General features: G+C 39.1%; 1 protein-coding gene across 2 annotated transcripts in view; it reads left to right on the forward strand.

Annotated features, from left to right (window-relative positions):
- Positions 1-21794, forward strand: part of CDS1 (CDP-diacylglycerol synthase 1) — a 66372-nt gene that overhangs the window by 14743 nt on the left and 29835 nt on the right. For both annotated transcript variants that reach the window (XM_053598860.1, XM_053598834.1), the window contains exons 2-5: positions 748-875; positions 4556-4652; positions 16039-16136; positions 18028-18167. In XM_053598860.1, the coding sequence (XP_053454835.1) occupies positions 748-875; positions 4556-4652; positions 16039-16136; positions 18028-18167 (463 nt within the window). The remainder of the gene's footprint in view (positions 1-747; positions 876-4555; positions 4653-16038; positions 16137-18027; positions 18168-21794) is intronic.

Genomic DNA, 21794 nt, shown 5'->3' on the forward strand with positions numbered 1-21794 from the left:
CCTCAGTAGAGTGCTATGGCGTCACAGCTTACAGCAACCTCAAACTCTTGGGCTCAAGATATTCTCTTTCTCAGCCTCCCAAGCAGCTAAAAATATAGGCTCCTGCCACAATGCCCAGCTATTTTTTTTGTTGCAGTTGTCATTGTTGTTTAGCTGGCCCAGGCCAGGCTCAAACCCGCCAGCCTTGGTGTATGTGGCCAGTGCTGTAACCACTGTGCTACGGGCACCGAGCCTAAAAATGTTATCTGTTTGACTTGCTTCATTGGGATTTTCACCCAAGGGTCTAATAAAAGTGATGGAAGTTAAGATGCTTAAAAGTATTTATAAAATGCTATGTTCATGTAAGATATTACTCTGATTATTGATGCTTTGGTTGTGATGGAATCAAAGAAGGAACTGAGCACCTGATCAGAATCTCCATGGAAATAACACCATGTTCTCTCAGTTAAGTAGTAAAACACTAAGTAATTGACTTTTCTGATAGACTTCTGATTTTGAAAGTATACGTGCTTCTTTTATGTCTTTGGTTTAAAGTGATCCTTTATATTGACAGATTTGAGCAAAGATAAACTTCCCTAACAAAGTATAACAGTACTTGGATACTTAAGGTGAGTTAATAGTTGTTTCTTTTTTTCAGATTATGTAACTGCAATCTGGTACACTAAGCAAGAAATAAATGCCATGGCAAGCATGTGCTTTTTTAAACATTATTTTGCAAAGTGATTTATCTGCATTTCTTCATTTTAGGAAACAGATATTGATGACAGATATGGAGATTTGGATTCCAGAACAGATTCTGATATTCCAGACATTCCACCATCCTCAGATAGAACCCCTGAGATTCTCAAGAAAGCTCTGTCTGGGTTATCTTCAAGGTATGATTGGATGGAGATGGATGTACGTAGGCACCTAAGATAAGCTTTGGGGTTACGCTTGTCGCTGTAATACGAGTTTTCGTAAAATTTGGAACTATGAGAGAGAAGGCTTATACTTTTTAACAACCCAACATATGAGGTACAGCCCTAAGGGCTTGACATACATTGTCTTCTAAATCTTTAAAAGCTTATGTAGTATGAGAGAACCAAGTCCGAGAGGGTAACCGGTGGAAGTTACAAAACTAGGAAGATACTGGTCACGGGTTCTTGCCTTGGGCTGTTAGATTCTGAGACCAGCAATCTATTTACCATGTCTAGGTGGCCTTTTCTGGTGTTAGAACACCTAATAAAGAACATTCCACATTCCCTGTTCCCTGTGTTTCAAATGCCAGACAAAATAGGTGATTTGTTTCTTTCAACTGATTTTAAAATTATCTAAAACTCCACAACCTGTCCAATTTTATCTTAAATGCTTAATGACCACAGAATTGGTCATCAGCTGTGTATGTTATCCTTCATTGTCTGCTTTCATAATATGAATTATAAAGTTTATAAGAGCGAAACAGATTAACATGTGAGAGGTTACATATCGGTATGGAGCACTTCACCCATCTTTTTTCCAGTAATGATCCATGAGGTGGGCTTCAGGGTGATGACTCTGACATGATTGTTCTAGCTTGATAAATGAGATGGAGAATTTTGAATTCAGAACCAGACCGTCCTCTGTTTTTCAGTACAGCACTCTGTTTTAAATTCAGTGCTTTTCTCCCCAAAAGATGATTTTTGGTTACCATATCAGTGGTCATATATATATAGTATTTATGTAGTATTTGATATATATATATACACATATATACTGTATATCTACAGTATTTGAATATGTGTTAATCTTTTATGTGCTTAACTTTGTGTTTAGGTATTCTTGGGAAATTTAGAAGAGAGTCGTTTAAATTAAAATAAGGGAATTAAGTCTTTAATCTTGTGGGGAGCGGGGAATTTTTCTGAGAGCAAAAATATCTGTATACAGTAGAACCTCTGTAAGTTGACCACTCCAAGGACTGTAGCAAACTGGTCAATATACAGAGGTGCCTAGCATAAGCAACTAGGCCTACTGTACTGATATGTACATGTGGTGCTTGTCTAGTTTATAAAGAATTAGGTCAACTTGAGGTGGTCGGTGTAGGGAGGTGGTCAACTATGGAGGGTGTAATGTTCCTCAAGGCTGGGTGCAGTGGCTCACCCGTGCGATCTCAGCACTTTGGGAAGCTAAGGTGGGAAGATTGGGCTCGAGGCCAGGAGTTTGAGACTAGCTTGAGTAGCATAGTGAGACTCTGGCTTTACAAGAATTTTTTTTTTTTTTTTATTACCCAGGCGTGGTGGCATATGCCTATAATTCAGGCTACTTGGGAGGCTGAGACAGGAGGATCTCTTGAGCCTAGGAATTCAAGGTGACAGTGAGCTGTGATTGTGCCTGTGTACTTGAGCCTGGGTGACAGAGTGAAACCCTGTCTCTTACAGAAAAACAAAAGTTTTCCTTAATGGCCCAGTTTTTGGTTGCCGTGGAATTTTGGGATGATCAGAAATGAGTAGCTTCCCTGTTTAAAAATCTCTGGTTCTCAGCTACTACCAGTCTCTGAAGCGCAAAGCCAGCCATCAGAGGAACACCTGGATGTTGGCAGCACCCCCTGGGGACTGAATTCTGACACAAAAAAGTCACGTGCTTGTCTTCAAAATAGGTTGTTGATAATTCTGAGGCTGAGAGTCAGTTATAAAGAGAGGCTAAATATCTTTATGGATTTTATATAGACAGGACAGGGGTTGGCTATGGTCCTTTACTTATCTCTGACTAGGTTCATGACCTAGCCTAGTTTTCTAATTCATTCATTAATGAAGTTGTATTTCCATAGTATAAAGCTAAATGGAGCATTTCACCTATAGCATTTTTTTTTCTTTGAAACAGGGTCTTGCTTTGTCACCCAGGCTGGAATGCAGTGGCACAATCATAGCTCACTGCAACTTTGAAGTCTTGGGCTTGAGAGATCCTCCTGCCTCAGCCTCCCAACTATCTAGAACTGAAGGCATGTGATACCACACCTAATTAAAAAAAAAAAATTTTTTTTTAGTAGAGGCTGGGTCTTGCTTTGTTGCTAAGGCTGAACTCAAACTCCTGGCCTTAAGAGATCCTACTGTCTCAGCTACCCAAAGTGCTAGGATCACCGATGCGAGCCACTGTGCCCAGCAGCCATAGCATTTTTTGTTTGTTTGATTGTTTTGTTTTTGAGGTTTCTTTTGGCTGGGGCTGGGTTTGAACCCGCCACCTCTGGTATATGGGGCTGGTGTTGCCTGTAGCCATAGCATTTTTGACTCTACACTCATTTTTAGTTCAGCCTTCAAGCTTATAGTTCCATGAAAAATTTATGAGTCCACCTAGTTTGTTAAATAAAACAATAGAGGAAAATAAAGTTGGGTAAGTGCAGTTTGACTATCTCATGAAAAACTTTGGAAGCTAGAAGAAAAGTTTATGGACGTACTGTTTTGGCACTTCAGATCCTTGAGTGTAGAAGTGAAATGACAAAAAGGGTATTTGAAGAAGAATAGTTTGTTGGAAGCATCTATCTATATGGGAGAGTGGTCAAAAGCAAGATGTAATCACTATCTTATAAAGGATGGGATCAGCTGATATTTCTGTATTTGAAGGGACTGAGGAACTGTGCTTAGAATACAGCGTGTCTGTGATACTAGACTTTAAATTGACTCAAAATCTCTTATGTATAATTTAAATGCTCTGATTTGAATTAGTAAAAATCAGGTATGTCCTAAAAACAGCAGTAATCTTATATTCGGAAATGATCCTCCGTATATAGGTGCATTCTGAAATCAGCATGTGTATATTTGGGTTTTTAACTTTTTTTTTTATTTCACATTATTATGAGGGTACACATTTTTAGATTACATTTTAATGTGTGTATTTGAATCATTCTGGATTTTTCATACAATGACTTCTAACATTTTTTATGACATGTCACCTAAGCAGTGATAGTATTTGTATGGTGGATTAGTGAGGGAGTGTGGGATTCCTGGTCCGTAGGGGTGGAGGCACTTGGGCATTCCACATGCTTCCAGAGAGAGTTGAGGGAGTGCAGTTCTCAGCAGAGCAGGCACCAGGAGGGTGTATCAGCAGGGGAGCTCTGCTGTTGGGAGCAGGGAAAGGCCCAAGAATAAGAAAATACTTTTCTGCCAAAGACTGTGCTCCTAGTCAAGGAGCAGGCGGCTCAGGTTGAGCAATAGAAGGACGTGCCTTTCCTTGTGTCCTTCTCCTTGTGACTGGAGTCACTGTGCCCTCCAGTTTCAGTTCTATGTTTTTCATTACTTCCTCTTATTGCTCGGCCATGCCGTTTGAACCACCTTCCTGGGGGATGCCTGACCTTCACGTTCACCTGGACCACCTGACTGCCCAACCTCATGATTCATCCCACTCACATGTAACAAAAATAAAATTTAATTTCTCTTTCAGCGAGTGAATGAATGTCATTTGTGTTGTTTGTTGTTATCATATAAAGTGAAGTAGGAGAGTCTTATAGTTGGGAAAAATTCTTGAGTATGGCAACTCCATACTGAAACCATCCAAAAAAACTTGAAAAACACATTAAATACTCACTTTATGAACATTTGCTTTGTAGATGGAAAAACTGGTGGATTCGTGGAATTCTTACTCTGACTATGATTTTGTTGTTCTTCCTGATCATCTCTATGGGGTCCTTCATGCTGATGCTTCTAGTAAGTGTTTGGTATCTGTCTGTCTCTTGGGTTTTTTTTTTTTGTTTGTTTGTTTGTTTGTTTTTGCAGTTTTTGGCCAGGGTTGGGTTTGAACCCGCCATCTCCGGCATATGGGGCCTGAGCCCTACTCCTTTGAGCCACAGGCACCGCCCCGTCTCTTGGGTTTTTTTTTCAGCATTTGTATATGATTAAAGTAATTTAAACGTGTTGTAAAAAAAGAATGATGAGAACTCAAGACTTGGTTACAGCAAACTTAGTTTCTTTAAAAGTGCCTTCTAGCTCATGAAATGATCCAAGTTATTAATCTTTTCTGTTTGCAAAATAGCCATTCCATGTATTCCTTCCGCAGAGACCAAGTCTGCATAATAGATACGTGTCTGTGTGTCTGACGCTGTGCCAAGCATCAGATACGACAGAAATACACCTGACTCCAGCATTGGTGGTTACTAGCTAGATCCCCGATTTCAAGGGACTCAATGAAATAGCAGAGACATACAAGTAACCCTGTGAATACGGAGTGTGGTAGAGAAGTGGGGTGAGCCCTGTGATGTTAGGAGGGCCCAGGAGAGCAGCCCCTGGTCAGTCTGAGGGCCAGGAGAGGAAGAGCTGGTGCCAGCCCTGAGTCCTGAAGCCGGGGAGGGGAAGCCTTTCCCAGGCAGTCTGAGAACATGTTCCCCTGCAGCACTGTGGTTGTCTGTGTGCAGAGTGTCAAGGAGCGGACTGGAGAGCCACATAGAAACCATTCTGGGAGTTCTGGATTTTGTCATGTGTCAAAAGCCCAATAAATCATGATGATGAACAAGTACTTTAAACTCTTAATTCATCTAACAAGTGCTTCCAGGGTGCCAGGTATATGCTAGGCATTATACTAATTCTGGCGTATGATATGATGGTACTGAGAAACGTGGACCGTCTCTGCCCTCAGGGAGTTTACTATTTACACTGTGAAGAATTTATCATGTATGTACAGTCATATGCCACCTAGTGACATTTTGGTCAACGGTGAACCACATATACCATGGTGGCCCCATAAGATTATACTGGAGTGGAAAAATTCTTGTCAACTGTATGGCCTACACAGCCTAGTTGTGTCCTAGGCCATGCTGTCTGTGTTTGTGTATGTACGCCCTGTGGTCACACAAAGAAATTGCCTAATGATGCATTTCAGAACTTCTCCCCATTGTTAAGCAACACGCGATTGCATGCATGATTATCATACAAACTTCAGTAAATGAAAGAAAAAGTAATACTATGTGAGCACAGAGAGGGCTGGAGGCTTCTCAGAGGCTGTCAGGCACACCGCCTGGGGTCTGAAGGCTGCGGAGGAGGCAGCAGGGGAGGAGGAGCTTGGGGGGAGGATCATCCCAGGCAGAGGATTTCTGCGATATCTAAACAAGCATGAAAACTTGAAGTGTGGGAGTGAGAAGGAGAAATACATGTGGTCAACACATTTATCGAGCACTTGCAGAGTGCCCAGCCGAGTGACCGGCAGGAGCCTGCTCTCGGGTGTGAAACGGGTCCTGCTCTTTAATTATTCTCATCTTCGTTTTTCTTCATCCCTTCTCAGTTAATTCAGCCGCCTCCTGTGTATTCACCTCCTTCATCTCTGGCTGCTCTTGCCCACTTGGAAATGCGTTTATTCATCTCACTGGTCTCTTTCCTCCACACCCACTTCTATTTATAGCTTATAAGTTTATGAGCAATATGATACGATTTTCCTTGTGTTTTATAAAAGAGTAAGTTTTGAAGTGGAATTACCCATGATTAAATAAAATTCCATCAACTCTTGACACCACTAAAAGTGGCTCTTAGAAGCACTGCAGAGCCTCCTTCACTTTTCTTTTTGTCTTGTCATTAATTTTGTACTTCTTTGGGGCTATCAAGATAATGAAAATGGGTCAGAAATTACTTTCTTTGTTCTGTTAATTTGCCAACATCTTAGAGAGCTTTTTCTTAGAAAGGAAACATAGGTAATGGACAGGGCAGACTTCACAGGAGGGCAAAGGACTTGAGTTCTGAAGGCCAGGCAGGCAGGCGTGAGCACTGTCCAGGTGTGGTTCCAGAGAGGTGCCCCTCGCTCCTGTCTTCTGAGAGCTGAGCCCTGCCAAGAGCTAGAGAGACCCCCATGGGCCTTGGGACTCGGGCGTTTCAGAAGCAGTTGTGTGCACCACACTTTTCAATGCCCTGTGGTGAGCTGGCAGGCCTGGGCCAGAAGGTATGGAGGGATGGCAGGCTGCTGAGGGCGGCTGTGTGGAGGGAGTATTGTGACCAAAGATGTGTCACAATGTGCTGGATGTGTCAGAAAAAGGTGTTTTTTCCATGAACACAGTGCCTTTGAACCTGAAAAAATAATTAGGCATCAGATTCTGGGGGCTTTGCAATACTGTAAAAAGTTTGGGTTTTATTTATAAAGTAATGAGGAGCCATTGAAGCTCTTATGGACCACTTGAGTTATTATTCCCCTTTACAAGAAAATTTTGACCTAAGATATTGCTAACCACTGGTATCCTGGGCATACTCACTTAGGTTGGTTTGGTGGGCTCCCCTGTGAATAAGTTACATTACCCTCCCACCCCCCGAAAATAAATTGTTGAGAATAGTAATTAGAGCAAGCATTTGTAGATAAAGACTATTTTTTAACCCCTCTCTTATGACAGAATTCAAAATACTTTTAAAGATATGCATACATATATTTGGATACTGAATTTTTTTTTTTTTTTGAGGCAGAGCCTCACTTTGTCACCCTTGGTAGAGTGCAGTGGTGTCATAGCTCACAGCAACCTTAAATTCTTGGGCTCAAGTGATCCTCTTGCCTCAGCTTCCTGAGTCACATAATTCTCATCAGCCCACGGAACATACTCCAGAACTGATCACATCTTAGGTCACAAGTCTAACCTCAGTAAATTTAAAGGAATAGAAATTATTCTCGGACCACCATGGAATAAAAGTTGAGCTCAATAACAATAGGAATCTGCATACTCATACAAAAACATGGAAGTTAAATAACCTTATGTGAATGATAGCTGGGTCAGAGATGAGATTAAGAAGGAAATTGCCAAATTTTTGGAACAAAATGACAATGAAGACACGAATTATCAGAACCTCTGGGACACTGCAAAGACAGTCCTAAGAGGGAAATTTATTGCACTGCAAGCCTTCCTCAAGAGAACAGAAAGATAGGAAGTTAACAACTTAATGGGACATCTCAAGCAACTGGAAAAGGAAGAACATTCCAACCCCAAACCCAGTAGAACAAAAGAAATAACCAAAATTATAGCAGAATTAAATGAAATTGAAAACATAAGAATTATACAACAGATCAATAAATCAGAAAGTTGGTTTTTTGAAAAGGTCATAAAATATATAAACCTTTGGCTAACCTAACCAGGAAAAAAAGAGTAAAATCTCTAATCTCATCAATGAGAATATTCTCAGACCTATCCTCCATAATGACCAGCCCAATCCTCTACCACAAAAGTAAAGTCACTTTTGTCAAATCAAATGACAACAGACTCCTCAGAAATTCAAAAAATCTGTAATGAATGTTACAAGAAACTTCATTCTCAGAAATATGAAAATCTGAAGGAAATTGACCAATACTTGGAACCACGTCACCTTCCAAGACTTAGCCAGAATCAAGTGGAAATGTTGAACAGGCCCATATCAAGTTCTGAAATAGCATCAACCATACAAAATCTCCCTAAAAAGAAAAGCCTGGGATCAGATGGCTTCACATCAGAATTCTACCAAACCTTTAAAGAGGAATTACTACCTATATTACTCAACCTGTTCCAATATGTAGAAAAACAAGGAAGACTACACAACACGTTCTATGAAGCAAACATCACCCTGATCCCCAAACCAGGAAAAGACCGAACAAGAAAAGAAAATTATAGACTAATATCACTAATGAATATAGATACAAAAATATGCAACAAGATCCTAACAAACAGAATCCAGCAACACATCAAACAAATTATACATCATGACCAAGTCGGTTTTATCTCAGGGTCTCAAGGCTGGTTCAATATATGTAAATCTATAAGTATAATTCAGCACATAAGCAAATTGAAAACCAAAGACCATATTATTCTCTCAATTGATGTAGAAAAAGCTTTTGATAATATCCAGCATCCCTTCATGATCAGAACACTTAATAATTTTGGTATAGAAGGGACATTTCTTAAACTGATAGAGGCCATCTACAGCAAACCCACCGCCAATATCGTATTGAATGGAGTTAAATTGAAATCATTTCCACTCAGATCAGGAACCAGACAAGGCTGTCCATTGTCTCCACTGCTCTTTAACATTGTAATGGAAGTTTTAGCCACCACAATTAGGAAAGAAAAGGCAATCAAGGGTATCCATATAGGTCAGAAGAGATCAAACTTTTGCTCTTCGCAGATGATATGATTATATACCTGGAAAACACCAGGGATTCTACTACAAAACTCTTAGAAGTGATCAAGGAATATAGCAGCATCTCAGGTTACAAAATCAACATTCATAAATCGGTAGTTTTTATATATACCAACAATAGTGAAGCTGAAAAAACAGTTAAGGACTCTATTCCATTCACAGTAGTGCCAAAGAAGATTAAATATTTGGGAGTTGATCTAAGAAAGGACGTGAAAGATCTCTATAAAGAGAACTATGAAACTCTAAGAAAAGAAATAGCTGAAAATGTTAACAAATGAAAAAACATACCATGCTCATGGCTGGGAAGAATCAACATTGTTAAAATGTCCATACTACCCAAAGCAATATACAATTTTAATGCAATCCCTATTAAAGCTCCACTGTCATACTTTAAATATCTTGAAAAAATACTTCATTTTATATGGAATCAGAAAAACCTCGAATAGCCAAGACATTACTCAGAAATAAAAACAAAGCAGGAGGAATCATGCTACCAGACCTCAGACTATACTATAAATCTATAGTGATCAAAACAGCATGATACTGGCACAGAAACATCTAGAGAAGTAAATGTCTGGAACAGAATAGAGAACCAAGAGATGAATCCAGCTACTTACCGTTATTTGATCTTTGACAAGCCAATTAAAAACATTCAGTGGGAAAAAGATTCCATATTTAACAAATGGTGCAACCTGTAGAAGACTGAAACTGGACCCACACCTTTCACCATAACTAAGATAGACTCTCACTGGATTAAAGAATTAAACTTAAGACATGAAACTATAAAAATACTAGAAGAGTGTAGGGAAAACCCTTGAAGAAATCGGTCTGGGCGAGTATTTTATGAGGAGCACCCCCCGGGCAATTGAAGCTGCTTCAAAAATACACTACTGGGACCTGATCAAACTAAAAAGCTTCTACACAGCCAAGAAAAAAGTAAGTAAAACAAGCAAACAGCCCTCAGAATGGGAGAAGATATTTGCAGGTTATGTCTCTGACAAAGGTTTAATAACCAGAATCCACAGAGAACTCAAACGTAGGTGCACGGTCTACAGACATACAAAATGCTCATCATCTTTAATCATCAGAGAAATGCAAATCAAAACTACTTTGAGATATCATCTAACTCCAGTATGATTAGCCCATATCACAAAATCCCAAGACCAGAGATGTTGGCGTGGATGTGGAGAAAGGGAACACTTCTACACTGCTGGTGGGAATGCAAATTAATACATTCCTTTTGGAACGATGTTTGGAGAACACTTAGGGATCTCAAAATAGATCTGCCATTCAATCCTATAATTCCTCTACTGGGCATATACCCAGAAGACCAAAAATCACATCATAGCAAAGATATTTGTACCAGACTGTTTATTGCAGCCCAATTCATAATTGCTAAGTCATGGAAAAAGCCCAAGTGCCCATCGATCCACGAATGGATTAATAAATTGTGGTATATGTACACCATGGAATATTATGCAGTCTTAAATAAAGATGGAGACTTTACCTCTTTCATGTTTACATGGATGGACCTGGAACATATTCTTCTTAGTAAAGTATCTCAAGAATGGAAGAAAAAGTATCCAGTCTACTCAGCCCTACTGTGAAACTAATTTATGGCTTTTACATGAAAGCTGTAACCCAGTTATAACCTAAGCATATGGGGAAAGGGGAGATGGAGGGGAGGGAGGGGGGAGGTGGGTGGAGGGAGGGTGATTGGTGGGATTACGCCTGCGGTGCATCTTACAAGGGTACATGTGAAACTTAGTAAATGTAGAATGTAAATGTCCTAACACAGTAACTAAGAAAATGCCAGGAAGGCTATGTTAACCAATGTGATGAAAATGTGTCAAACGGTCTATAAAACCAGTGTATGGTGCCCCATGATCGCATTAATGTACACAGCTATGATTTAATTAAAAAAAAAAAAAAGACACGATGGAGCTGCAGCCTGAACTGCTCAACTCCAGAATGTTACCGAGAGAAAAATAAAGTTCTATTTTATTTAAGTCATTGTAAAAAAAAAAGGCTGCATAATATTCCATGGTGTACATGTACCACAATTTATTAATCCATTCGTGGGTCGATGGGCATTTGGGCTTCTTCCATGACTTAGCAATTATGAATTGGGCTGCAAGAAACATTCTGGTACAAATACCTTTGTTATAATGTGATTTTTGGTCTTCTGGATAAATACCTAGTAGCGGAATTGTAGGATTGAATGGTAGGTCTATTTTTTGATCTCTAAGTGTTCTCCAAACATCTGTCCAAAAGGAACATAATAGTTTGCATTCCCACCAGCAGTGTAGAAGTGTTCTCTTTTCTCCACATCCACTCCAACATCTTTGGTTTTGGGATTTTGTGATGTGGGCTGATCTTACTGGAGTTAGGTGATATCTCAAAGTAGTTTTGATTTGCATTTCTCTGATGATTAAGGATGATGAGCATTTTTTCATATGTCTGTTGGCTGTGCGCCTGTCTTCTTCAGAGAAGTTTCTCTTCAAGTCCCTTGCCCAGCCTGCGATGGGATCACTTGTTCTTTTCTTGCTTATACGTTTGAGTTCTCTGTGGATTCTGGTTATTAAACCTTTGTTGGAGACATAATCTGCAAATATCTTCTCCCATTCTGAGGGCTGTTTGTTTGCTTTACTTACTGTGTTCTTGGCTGTGCAGAAGCTATTTAGTTTGATCAGGTCCCAGTAGTGTATATTTGATGCTGCTTCAATTGCCCGGGGGGTCCTCCTTAAAATATTTGCCCAGGCTGATTTCTTCAAGAGTTTTCCCTGCACTTTCTTCTAGTATTTTTATAGTTTCATGTCTTAAGTTTAAATCTTTAATCCAGTTGGAGTCTTAGTTAATGGTAAAAGGTGTGTGTCCAGTTTCAGTCTTCTACACGTCGCCAGGCAGTTCACCCAGCACCATTTGTTAAATAGGGAATCTTTTCCCCACTGAATATTTTTAATTGGCTTTTCAAATAACGGTAAGTAGCTGGGTTCATCTCTTGGTTGTTTATTCTGTTCCATACATCTACCACTCTGTTTTTGTGCCAGTACCATGCTGTTTTGATCACTATCAATTTATATTATAGTCTGAGGTCTGGTAGCATAATTCCTCCTGCTTTGTTTTTATTTCTGAGTAATGTCTTGGCTATTTGAGATTTTTTTCTGATTCCATATAAAACAAAGTATTATTTTTCGAGATCTTTAAAGTATGAAAGTAGATGGTTTTAAAGAATCATTCTGACTCTCTTATATACTACCAGTCTCCTGTTAATAGTGCTATTTGATTCCTTTCATCCTGTTTTTCCTTTTAATATGTTTTTAAAACCATAGTCATAATAATACAACTAAAATTTGGTATACAGCTTTTTTAGCTAATATCACATCAAAAGTTTGGATGTGTGATAGCTTGAGCCTGTAGTCCCATCTACTCTGGGAACAGAGGCAGGAGACTCACTTGAGCCCAGGAGTTTTTAAGTACAGTCTGGGTGATCTAGTGAGACCTCATCTCTTAAAACAAACAAACAAACAAACAAAAAAAAACTAAACTAAAAAAATAAGTTTGATGTTGTTTCATGGTCTGTAATGGAGCCATCTTCTTGATGGAATGCAGTTATCAAAGATACTTAACTCAGCCTGGTGCAGTGGCTCATGCCTGTGATCCTAGCACTCTGGGAGGTCAAGGTAGATGGATTGCTTGAATTCAGGTGTTAGGGACCAGCCTGAGTGAGAGTGAGACCCTGTCTCTGAAAATAGCCAAGTGTTGTGACAGGCACCTATAGTCTCAGTACTCAGGAGGCTGAGGCAAGAGGATCACTTAAGCTCAAGAGTTTGAGGTTGCTGTGAGCTATGGCGCCACAGAACTCTACCAAGGGCGACAAAGTGAGACTCTGTCTCAAAAAAAAAAAAAAGTATTTAACTCGTGTTATATTTTAGCCATTGAGGTTATGTTCTGGTTTTTCTTTACTGTGAATAACACAATCCTGATACATATTAGAGCATAAACGTGCTGTAGTTTTATATGCAGGGTTTTCTTAGAATAGAAATCTGAAGTGAAAAAACATTTATTTGGATAAACCATAGATATCAGCATTCATACTCGTCCTGTTCAAATATGAACTTCTATTCCATTCCCAGGCATCCTGCATAAATTTGTTGTCAAAGTCACATGAAAATACAGAGATGAATTCTGTGCAAAATATTTTATTTGGGAGTGTATGTTTTAAGAAACAGAATTGCTATTTGAGGCATACCCAGAGACCAGGGTGGTCTTTGGTATGTCTAAAGAACAAAGAGAAGACCAGGAGTTTCATTAAAAAGAAAAACGCCTCTTAACTATTTTTAAAGAAGGCCCATTGGCACTAGCAAAGTTTTTAGGCACTGGCACGCTCCAATTGGTGAGTGATGGCTGTAGGTAAAACTAGTCTTCAGAGTCACGTCTCGTATCAGCAGCTACTAGGCGGACCTGGTCGGGGGGTATGGCAGCCCGTTTCAGCTGCTGGGCTTGCGTTTTTGGAGCAGGTGTATGTTCCCTGAGGGTTTTGCTCATGGCCCTTTGACTGCCACTTATTTGGGTGTGACAAGAATGACCCCATCTGTGTAATCCACTTTCACACTGTCTACTTTTCCAAGCCTTCCTTGGTATTATTCTTCCCCCTTCTCTGCCTGAGCCCCCTAATCTCTTACCCCTCCAAATCCAGTTGGTTCTACCTCCTCAATATCCCTCAGAGCTTGCCCTCCACTCTCTGCCACTGCCCACGGCAGGCGCTCGTCCTTACTCAGCTGGTCTTGCCTGCCCCGGGGTCTCTGCTCTTTGCCGCCCTGGCAGTCAGTTCTCTCTGCCTCTGTTCTCTCTCACATCCAACCATCGCCTTTCAACTTGTCTTTGTTGTGCTTCCTGCTGTTTCCGAGGGTTCCCCGGGCCAGCCTGTCTTTCTCTCTCCCCCCAGGTTTGTGCTTCAGCAGCTCTGAACTACTGTGGTTCCCTTAACACGGCTCTTCCCCTCTGCAAACATGCCTCTGTCCATCCTCCCGCAGCCCATCGCAGCCCGTCGTGGTCCATCGCAGCCCCGCCACCTCTGTCTGCTTCTGCATACATCCTCCTGGCTTCTGCCACCTGGGATTGTTATAGACTGTGCTTCTCTGAGGACAAATGCTTCATGTTATTTCTGTAGGTCCTCAGTAACTAGGAAAAAGTAGACCCTTAAGTATTGGTTGTTGTTTTTAAGGCTTTTGAAACATTGATTGGGCCAGCAGCGTCTTACCAGTGTACATTGCTGCCCATATTGACAGCATGGGGTCTCATTTCCGTGTTATCAGCCCGCTGTGGAAGATACACACGGTAGCTTGAGGATCTTGACTCCAGTGCTTTGAATCTTCTGTTTTCTATTTTCCTACCAGTTTCATACTCTCCTTGCAAATTTTAATTAATGGTCACATAAATATATATGTGAGCTATTAAAAATGCTTTTTAATCTTTCCTGTGGGTAAAATATCCTATATAGCGCTGATGGGCGCTCTCTGTAAACATGTCCATAGATAACTGCATCCGTGCATTTGGTGATTTAAAAGCCTCGTTTCTGTAAATAAGGAGGCTTTGTGACTCCGTCTGAACGGTGGGCGTTGCCCCCATTCTGTGATTGTATGCAAAGATGATCTAAACAATAGCATTTCTGTTTCCTCTTGTCTTCTTATTATGACACACTTGTGACTTTTTTTCTATAAGTACTATTTACAGGAATTTGTTATAATTTTTTAAAATTATTGGGCTGAAGGGACACATTTACTTTTTAAAAGCATGTGATTATATAAAAGGTATAATGGGAAAAAACAGCTTAAGACTATTTAAAAGGTAGGCTTGGGAAAGCTAATGTGTGAAAATCTTAAAAATAAATCATATTTTAAAAGAAAACGTATCTTCAGATGGAGTTTCTGCCAAGCCTTTTCTGCGAAGGATCAGATAGTAATATTTTAGGTTTGGGGAACTATAGGTGTTTCTGTCACATAATCTTAGATTTATTTTTTTTTTTAACTCTTGAAAAATACAAAAATCCATTCTTAGCTTGAGGGCTTTTCAGACCAAACCTTTGGATATGCTCTCTAGAGGCTAACAAAGTTAATCTTCCATATTTACAAAGATTTTTAACCTCTTAGTTCATGCTAGTTTTCACCTGGAATTACCTTAAGCAGAACACTGGATATAATGCCACATCTTGAAAAATTACCTTCAGCCAGAGAGGCGGATATGGCATTGTGAAGGACTGTTAAATAGAACATCAAAAGGGGATTCATAAATACAAGCCCATCTAGTAGGCGTGTATTAGGACACCAGGGAACTGCATAAACTCAGTTCACTGGCCAGAGTGGCTGCAAATGAAGAAGGCAGCTTATCATTTCCTGAATTAGCACAGCCGTAGATCAACCAGAGAGTAGCTGCCCTGGGAGAGTCGGCACGGCTGGTAGGATAAGAAGACCAGGCCTCATCCCTGGACAACAGGGTAAAAGATGTTTTAACTGTTTGTATGGTTAGAAATAAATATATGCAAGCAAAATTTCACATGTGATCATTTTCCTAGTATTTCTTAGGAGACATAATGGACAAATTGGAGAGAAAGATTCTGTCTTGAGAAGGACTATCTCAAGAAATGAAGCAGGGATGGGGGGTACAGTTTGGTCAGCTGTGACAAGCCAGACTGTACCCCTCACACCTTCCAACAACAGTGCCACCCAGTTGGGGAGGATCTTTCAAGCCTTTTTGAACAAAACAGCATTTACTTGCCCCTTCAGAGCATATCATTTTATTTTAGAGCTACTGAATATTTCATTTTTGCTACTGACATTTAGAGTCATTAAAATCGGTAGATTAATATTTTTAAATCGCATATAACGAGAAATTGCTTTTTTGAATGATTAAGCCTAAATGTAAACATTGGGAAATGTGTGTTAATGTTTTCTTTTGGTTTTAGGTTCTGAGCATCCAAGTGAAATGCTTCCACGAAATTATCACTATAGGTTACAGAGTCTATCGTTCTTACGATCTACCCTGGTTTAGAACACTAAGCTGGTAAGTAAGCTTGGAGCTGTTTCAGATACGAAAACCTGATTTATTTTTAAAGTTTGTAAAGGAAGCCTTCTGATCAGTCAATATCTGCCCAGTTTATCTTATAAAATGATTTCGGAGAAAGATAAATTTTAAAAATGTAATTGAATTTTGAAAACAAGAATATCACCCTTATCTTTCCCACTCTAACACAGTGTTTTTCATATCATATTTCAGTCTTTGTAGAGATATCTAATTTATGTTGAATATGTATACCATTCCTGTCCTTAAAAAAAAACCTAAACATTGTATTGGACAGGTTCTATATCCTTTATAGTCATAATTTTAGCAAAAAATTTACTTATAATCTTCTGTTTTTATTTCCCCTCAGTTGACATGAAAACAGGCAAAAAATTGTATATGTACAAAATGCTTGCAGTTAGTAAAAGGAAAATCACCAAATAATTTTAACATTTAAAGTTATATATCTTTTTAAAACTTCAGGTATAATTCATGGTTATCAAGGCAGTTGTCCATGAAACAGGATAACATTATGGTTTATATTTAACCTAAGCCTTTTAATATAGTTGTTTTATTAGTATCAGCCAAGAAGCCAGTGTCTATTAAAATAGGCAGGGTTCAGAATAGTCAAAAGGAAGTTCTTTGGGGATAGCTGATTTTTCTTCTAGTAGGTTTCTTTATGAGTTGCAGGGTATACCGGAAATGTTAGGTAGGTAAAATAATTGGAGAATAATTAAATGCTAAACCATGCAGGATTGATCCTAAGTGTAGAAAGAGAAAAGATAAATCAGACTGGGCTCCCGTGGTTGTAGAAGGCTTCATTGAAGAGGTGGGGGAGATAAGCTGGTTCCTGACATAGGCAGACTTTGGGTGGAGAAGCAGCACCCTCAGTTTGCAGATGTGGGACAGGTGTGTTGTGTATTGCAGGTGGTGAGCCATTCCTGACCCTCCTGAGCAGAAGGTATCTGCTAGACTCTAACAGTTAGAGAATAGTGGAGAAAAAGTTAGATTGGTAGGCTAGGTTAGACCTCGACTGCCTTACGGAGGAGTCCAAGACAGCATCATAGGAACATAGCAAAAGGGTAATGCAGCTGATGGAAACGAGAATACACGCCCTTTACTTTGGGAACCTTGGGTCTAGCTCCATTTGTGAGAACCAGAGGGAAACCACCCTTTCTTGTGCTTTGCCTCCCTCAGCTCAAGGATGAGGCAGGAGGAATTACAAGGCAGGGTTTCTCAGCCTCTTTCCTGACCCACACAAACTCTTGTCAGCAAAAACTCAGTGGGTTCAACTTCTTCCCTAGGATGGAGGATGTCTTGGTGGAGGGACAGGTGACATTTTTGCCTGCTGTTAGCTCCCTTCTCCCACTGTTGCCCCTTGAGAATCACTGCTCAACTGGAGTCCATCTGGAGCCTTAGAAGAGGGGAGAAGAGGCTACTTACTATGTGCGGGGCGTGGGGAGAGAGGTTGAATTACCCCTCCTTCTTTCCCTCTTCATCTTCTTTAGGGGAGATGGGGATTTGTCTTAGTCCCTCTAGTAGTTGGGAGTCAATTTTCATTATAATCCCCATGTGTGTGTACATATATACACACCATGGGTGGAGGTTGTACATGTGTGGATGTTTTCTGCATTGTTTCTTAATTATTTATCTCTGGCATTAGATTTTGAGCTAAATAAAGGCATGAACTGTATTCAGTAAATTCTTGGTGATCAATGAGTTTAGAATTAAGTTTAAAACAGGAAAATAGCATCTTGGTGGAATGTATCTTGAGTTAGTCTTCTGGAGTTGGTTTTGATCTTTATGTCATCAAAATGTAGAGGATAATTCTATTAAGTTTGAGGGGAAGAAAAACTTCAAATATAATGAAAAGCTAACTGTTTTTAAATTGTAGGTACTTTCTACTGTGCGTAAACTACTTTTTCTATGGAGAAACGGTCGCTGATTATTTTGCTACATTTGTTCAAAGAGAAGAACAACTTCAGTTCCTCATCCGCTATCACAGATTTATATCATTTGCCCTCTACCTGGCAGGTAAGTCAAAGGCAATGTTCTATATTGATACTTAGTTAACATAATTTCCATGTTTATTTTTCTTTGTTATTTAAATTCATCTTTTATTTGTTGCATTTTATTCTAGGCCTTCTTTTCAATTGTTTGTTCATCATGTTCTTAAATAGCAGTTACTCCCTAATGGTGATTTATAAAAGTGCTTATTAATAGTTCCTCCATATATTTGAAAATATTATTTTCACGTTGTAATAGAGAAACACATATATAGTAATAATTAACTAAATATAATTTACAAAGAAAGTTTCATATATATATTGCTGTCTCTGTTCCTGGAAAATAGAGATTTTTCATATATAGGAGGTGCCAAACCATGTATACGCCTTTTGAGAGATCTTGTTGGAAATGAAAGTGATCATTCTCCAAAAGTGTACAAATTGCAGGTAAAATGGATGTGCACACACTTGGCCAGTTAAAGTATCTTCAATTCAACATCAAAAAGTATTACACAGGTAACATCTCTTAAAATATGGGTGCATTTTTTGGGCACTCTCTGTAGAATTAATTAAAGTCATTAGTTTTCTTGGCATGATTTATTATTATATACAACTTGGTTTATAGCATACTGTGCCACATGTTTTATGATTTGATATTAAAAATTATATTCTTAGGGTAATGTTAGAATAAACAGGTTTTTTTTTTCCAGAAAATTTTACCAATCATAAAGAAAATCTCTAAGAAATTGATTTGAAAATGTGCTTTTGAAAAGACAGATTGCTGATGTAATTCCTGGCCCCTACCCCTTACTAGTTGAGTTAATGTTGGCATATTTAATTAATTTCTCTGTGCCTCCGTTTCTTCGTAAAGCACTTAGAACAGTTCCTGGAACTATTTAAATATTTCTTGCTATTATTTTCACTTCAAAAGAAGGAAATTAAATATATTTGTGAGTTTTCACTTTAGCTCTTAATAGTTACTCTTCTAGCTCCTGGGAGGTTCTCAGTGAATGAAATTTCCTCCTGATGGTACAGCTTTGGAAACTGAATACAGTGTAATTGACTCCTTTCGATTTCTCAATGAACTAAAAACAAATCGAGTATGTGAGGAAGTGTGTCCCGTCCTTTGGAAATATGGCATTTATTCAGTAATTACAGTGTTCTTCCTCACGGTGTCCCTATTTTAATGAAGCCTCCCTCAGTTCTAGTCCTTCTGATTCTAAAAAACCAGAGAGTGAAACACAATGTAAAATGATAATGGTAATTTTCAGAGATTTGGAGTTTTTTGGGGTGAAGCTATGTTTTCTAAAGGATTTTCCTCCTTTTACATTCAAGTTTTTTGTTCATTCCAATTTTCTGAATCTATTCCTTCATATTTAAAAGTTCTTACCGATATGTCTGCAGAAAACACATTTGTAGAAATAGGTATTAAAAAAAATTTCTATTCTTTTTAAGGGCAAAAGAAAGTATTCATTTGAAGATAGGCTGAGTTTTTATTTTTATTTATTTATTTTTTTATTTTTGAGAGAGAGATAGGGTCTTACTCTGTCACCCAGGGTAGAGTGTAGTGACTTCATCACAGCTCCCTGCAGCCTCAAACTCTTGGGCTGAAGGGATCTTCCTGCCTCAGCTGGGCCTACAGATGTGTATCACCACGCCCAGCTATTTTCGGATTATTTTGTAGAGGTAAGGTCTTGCTATGTTGTCTAGGTTGGTCTTGAACTCCTGGTCTCAAGTGAATCTTCCACTCAGCCTTCTAGAGTGTTGGGATTGGGGTGCAGGCCACTGCACCCAGCTATCTAGGTCCATTTAATGCTGACCAGTATATTGAACCAGCCTTGAGACCCTGGGATAAAACCGACTTGGTCATGATGTATAATTTGTTTGACGTGTTGCTGGATTCTGTTTGTTAGGATCTTGTTGAAATTTTTGCATCTATGTTCATTAGTGATATCGGTCTATAATTTTCTTTTCATATATTGTGGTACATGTACACCATGGAATATTATGCAGCCTTAAAGAAAGATGGAGACTTTACCTCTTTCATGTTTACATGGATGGAGCTGGAACATATTCTTCTTAGTAAAGTATCTCAAGAATGGAAGAAAAAGTACCCAATGTACTCAGCCCTACTATGAAACTAATTTAGGGTTTTCACATGAAAGTTATAACCCTGTTACAACCTAAGAATAAGGGGAAGGGGGAAACGGAGGGGAGGGAGGGGGGAGGTGGGTAGAGGGAAGGGGATTGGTGGGATTACACCAGCGGTGCATCTTACAAGGGTATATGTGAAACTTGGTAAACGGTCTGTGAAGCTATTGAATGATGCCCCATGATTATATCAGTGTACACAGCTATGATTTAATAAAATAAATAAATAAATAAAAAATAAATGCTGACCAGTTTGAAGTGGACTGTCATAGAGAGGTTATGATGACTGGTTTCAGCTGAGAAGAGCATATTAAGATTTTGACAAGTAAAACACTTATCTCTGGTTTTGTGTTCACCAAAACACATTTGTGGTACTTTTTCTTGGTAGAGACTTTGCGTAACCAATAAGCTTGATTTGTTTTATTAAATGTACCGTGGATCCTGGGATGGATTCCTTCCTGTTACAGGAGAGAAGACTATAGTAACTTCTTGGTTTAGGTAACAAGACTTCTTTGCTGGCATTTTGAGTTTTAATACAGATGAGAAAGGGGCTCTATGGTGTCTTCTGTTGTTGAACCCAATAATTTTACTTTATTTCATATGCTTATTATCATTATTTAATAATAATTATGAGTCAAAATATAAATTATTTGTATCATTATTATATGTACATTAGTTTTAAAAATCAGTTTGAAAAGAATTATAAAGAGCAATCCTGTACCCTACCACTTTCAGATTGTTTTTCTAATATACCTATTTCGTAATTTATTTTAAACATTATCTGTTGACTTCCTATGACCTCTCACTTCTCCATACTCAAACTAAAAAGGAGTATTCAGTGAAGGCTGGGTGCAGTGGCTCACGCCTGTAATCCTAGCACTCTGGGACACCGAGGCAGGTGGGTTGTCTGAGTTCATAGGTTCAAGACCAGTCTGAGCCAGAGTGAGACCCCCATCTCTAAAAATAGCTGGGTGTTGTGGTGGGCGCCTGTAGTCCCAGCTACTCAGGAGGCTGAGGCAAGAGAATCGCTTGAGCCCAAGAGTTTGAGGTTGCTGTGAGCTGTGACACCACGGAACTCTACCAAGGGCAACAAAGCAAGATTCTGTCTCAAAATAATAATAATAGTAATAAAATAAAATGGAGTATTCAGTGAAATCTTCCTCCCATATCAGAGTCTTACTTATTATCTCCAGGGTTTACTATTAGGATTCTGGGAATTGTTTGAGTATTTAAACTTTTATGTTTATGTCCCCCACCCTCATTTTCTTACACAAATAAGAACAGACTTTTCTGTACTTAATTTTTCCACTGAATGTAGCCTATAGATGGCTTTATATCAGCACATTTAAATCGGTCTCCTTTTTTGCCGTATCTGCAGTTACATCTGTACTGACGGATCTGACGGACAGGGTGTCCCTCTTGCCTGGGCACTTCCCCTTGGTGGTTTGCTGTGACTTACATTTGTGAATAACTTGTCAGTTGAATGGGGACAGATAGACGTAGT

Source organism: Nycticebus coucang, chromosome 1 (genome assembly GCF_027406575.1).
Source record: "Nycticebus coucang isolate mNycCou1 chromosome 1, mNycCou1.pri, whole genome shotgun sequence".
NCBI lineage: Eukaryota > Metazoa > Chordata > Mammalia > Primates > Lorisidae > Nycticebus > Nycticebus coucang.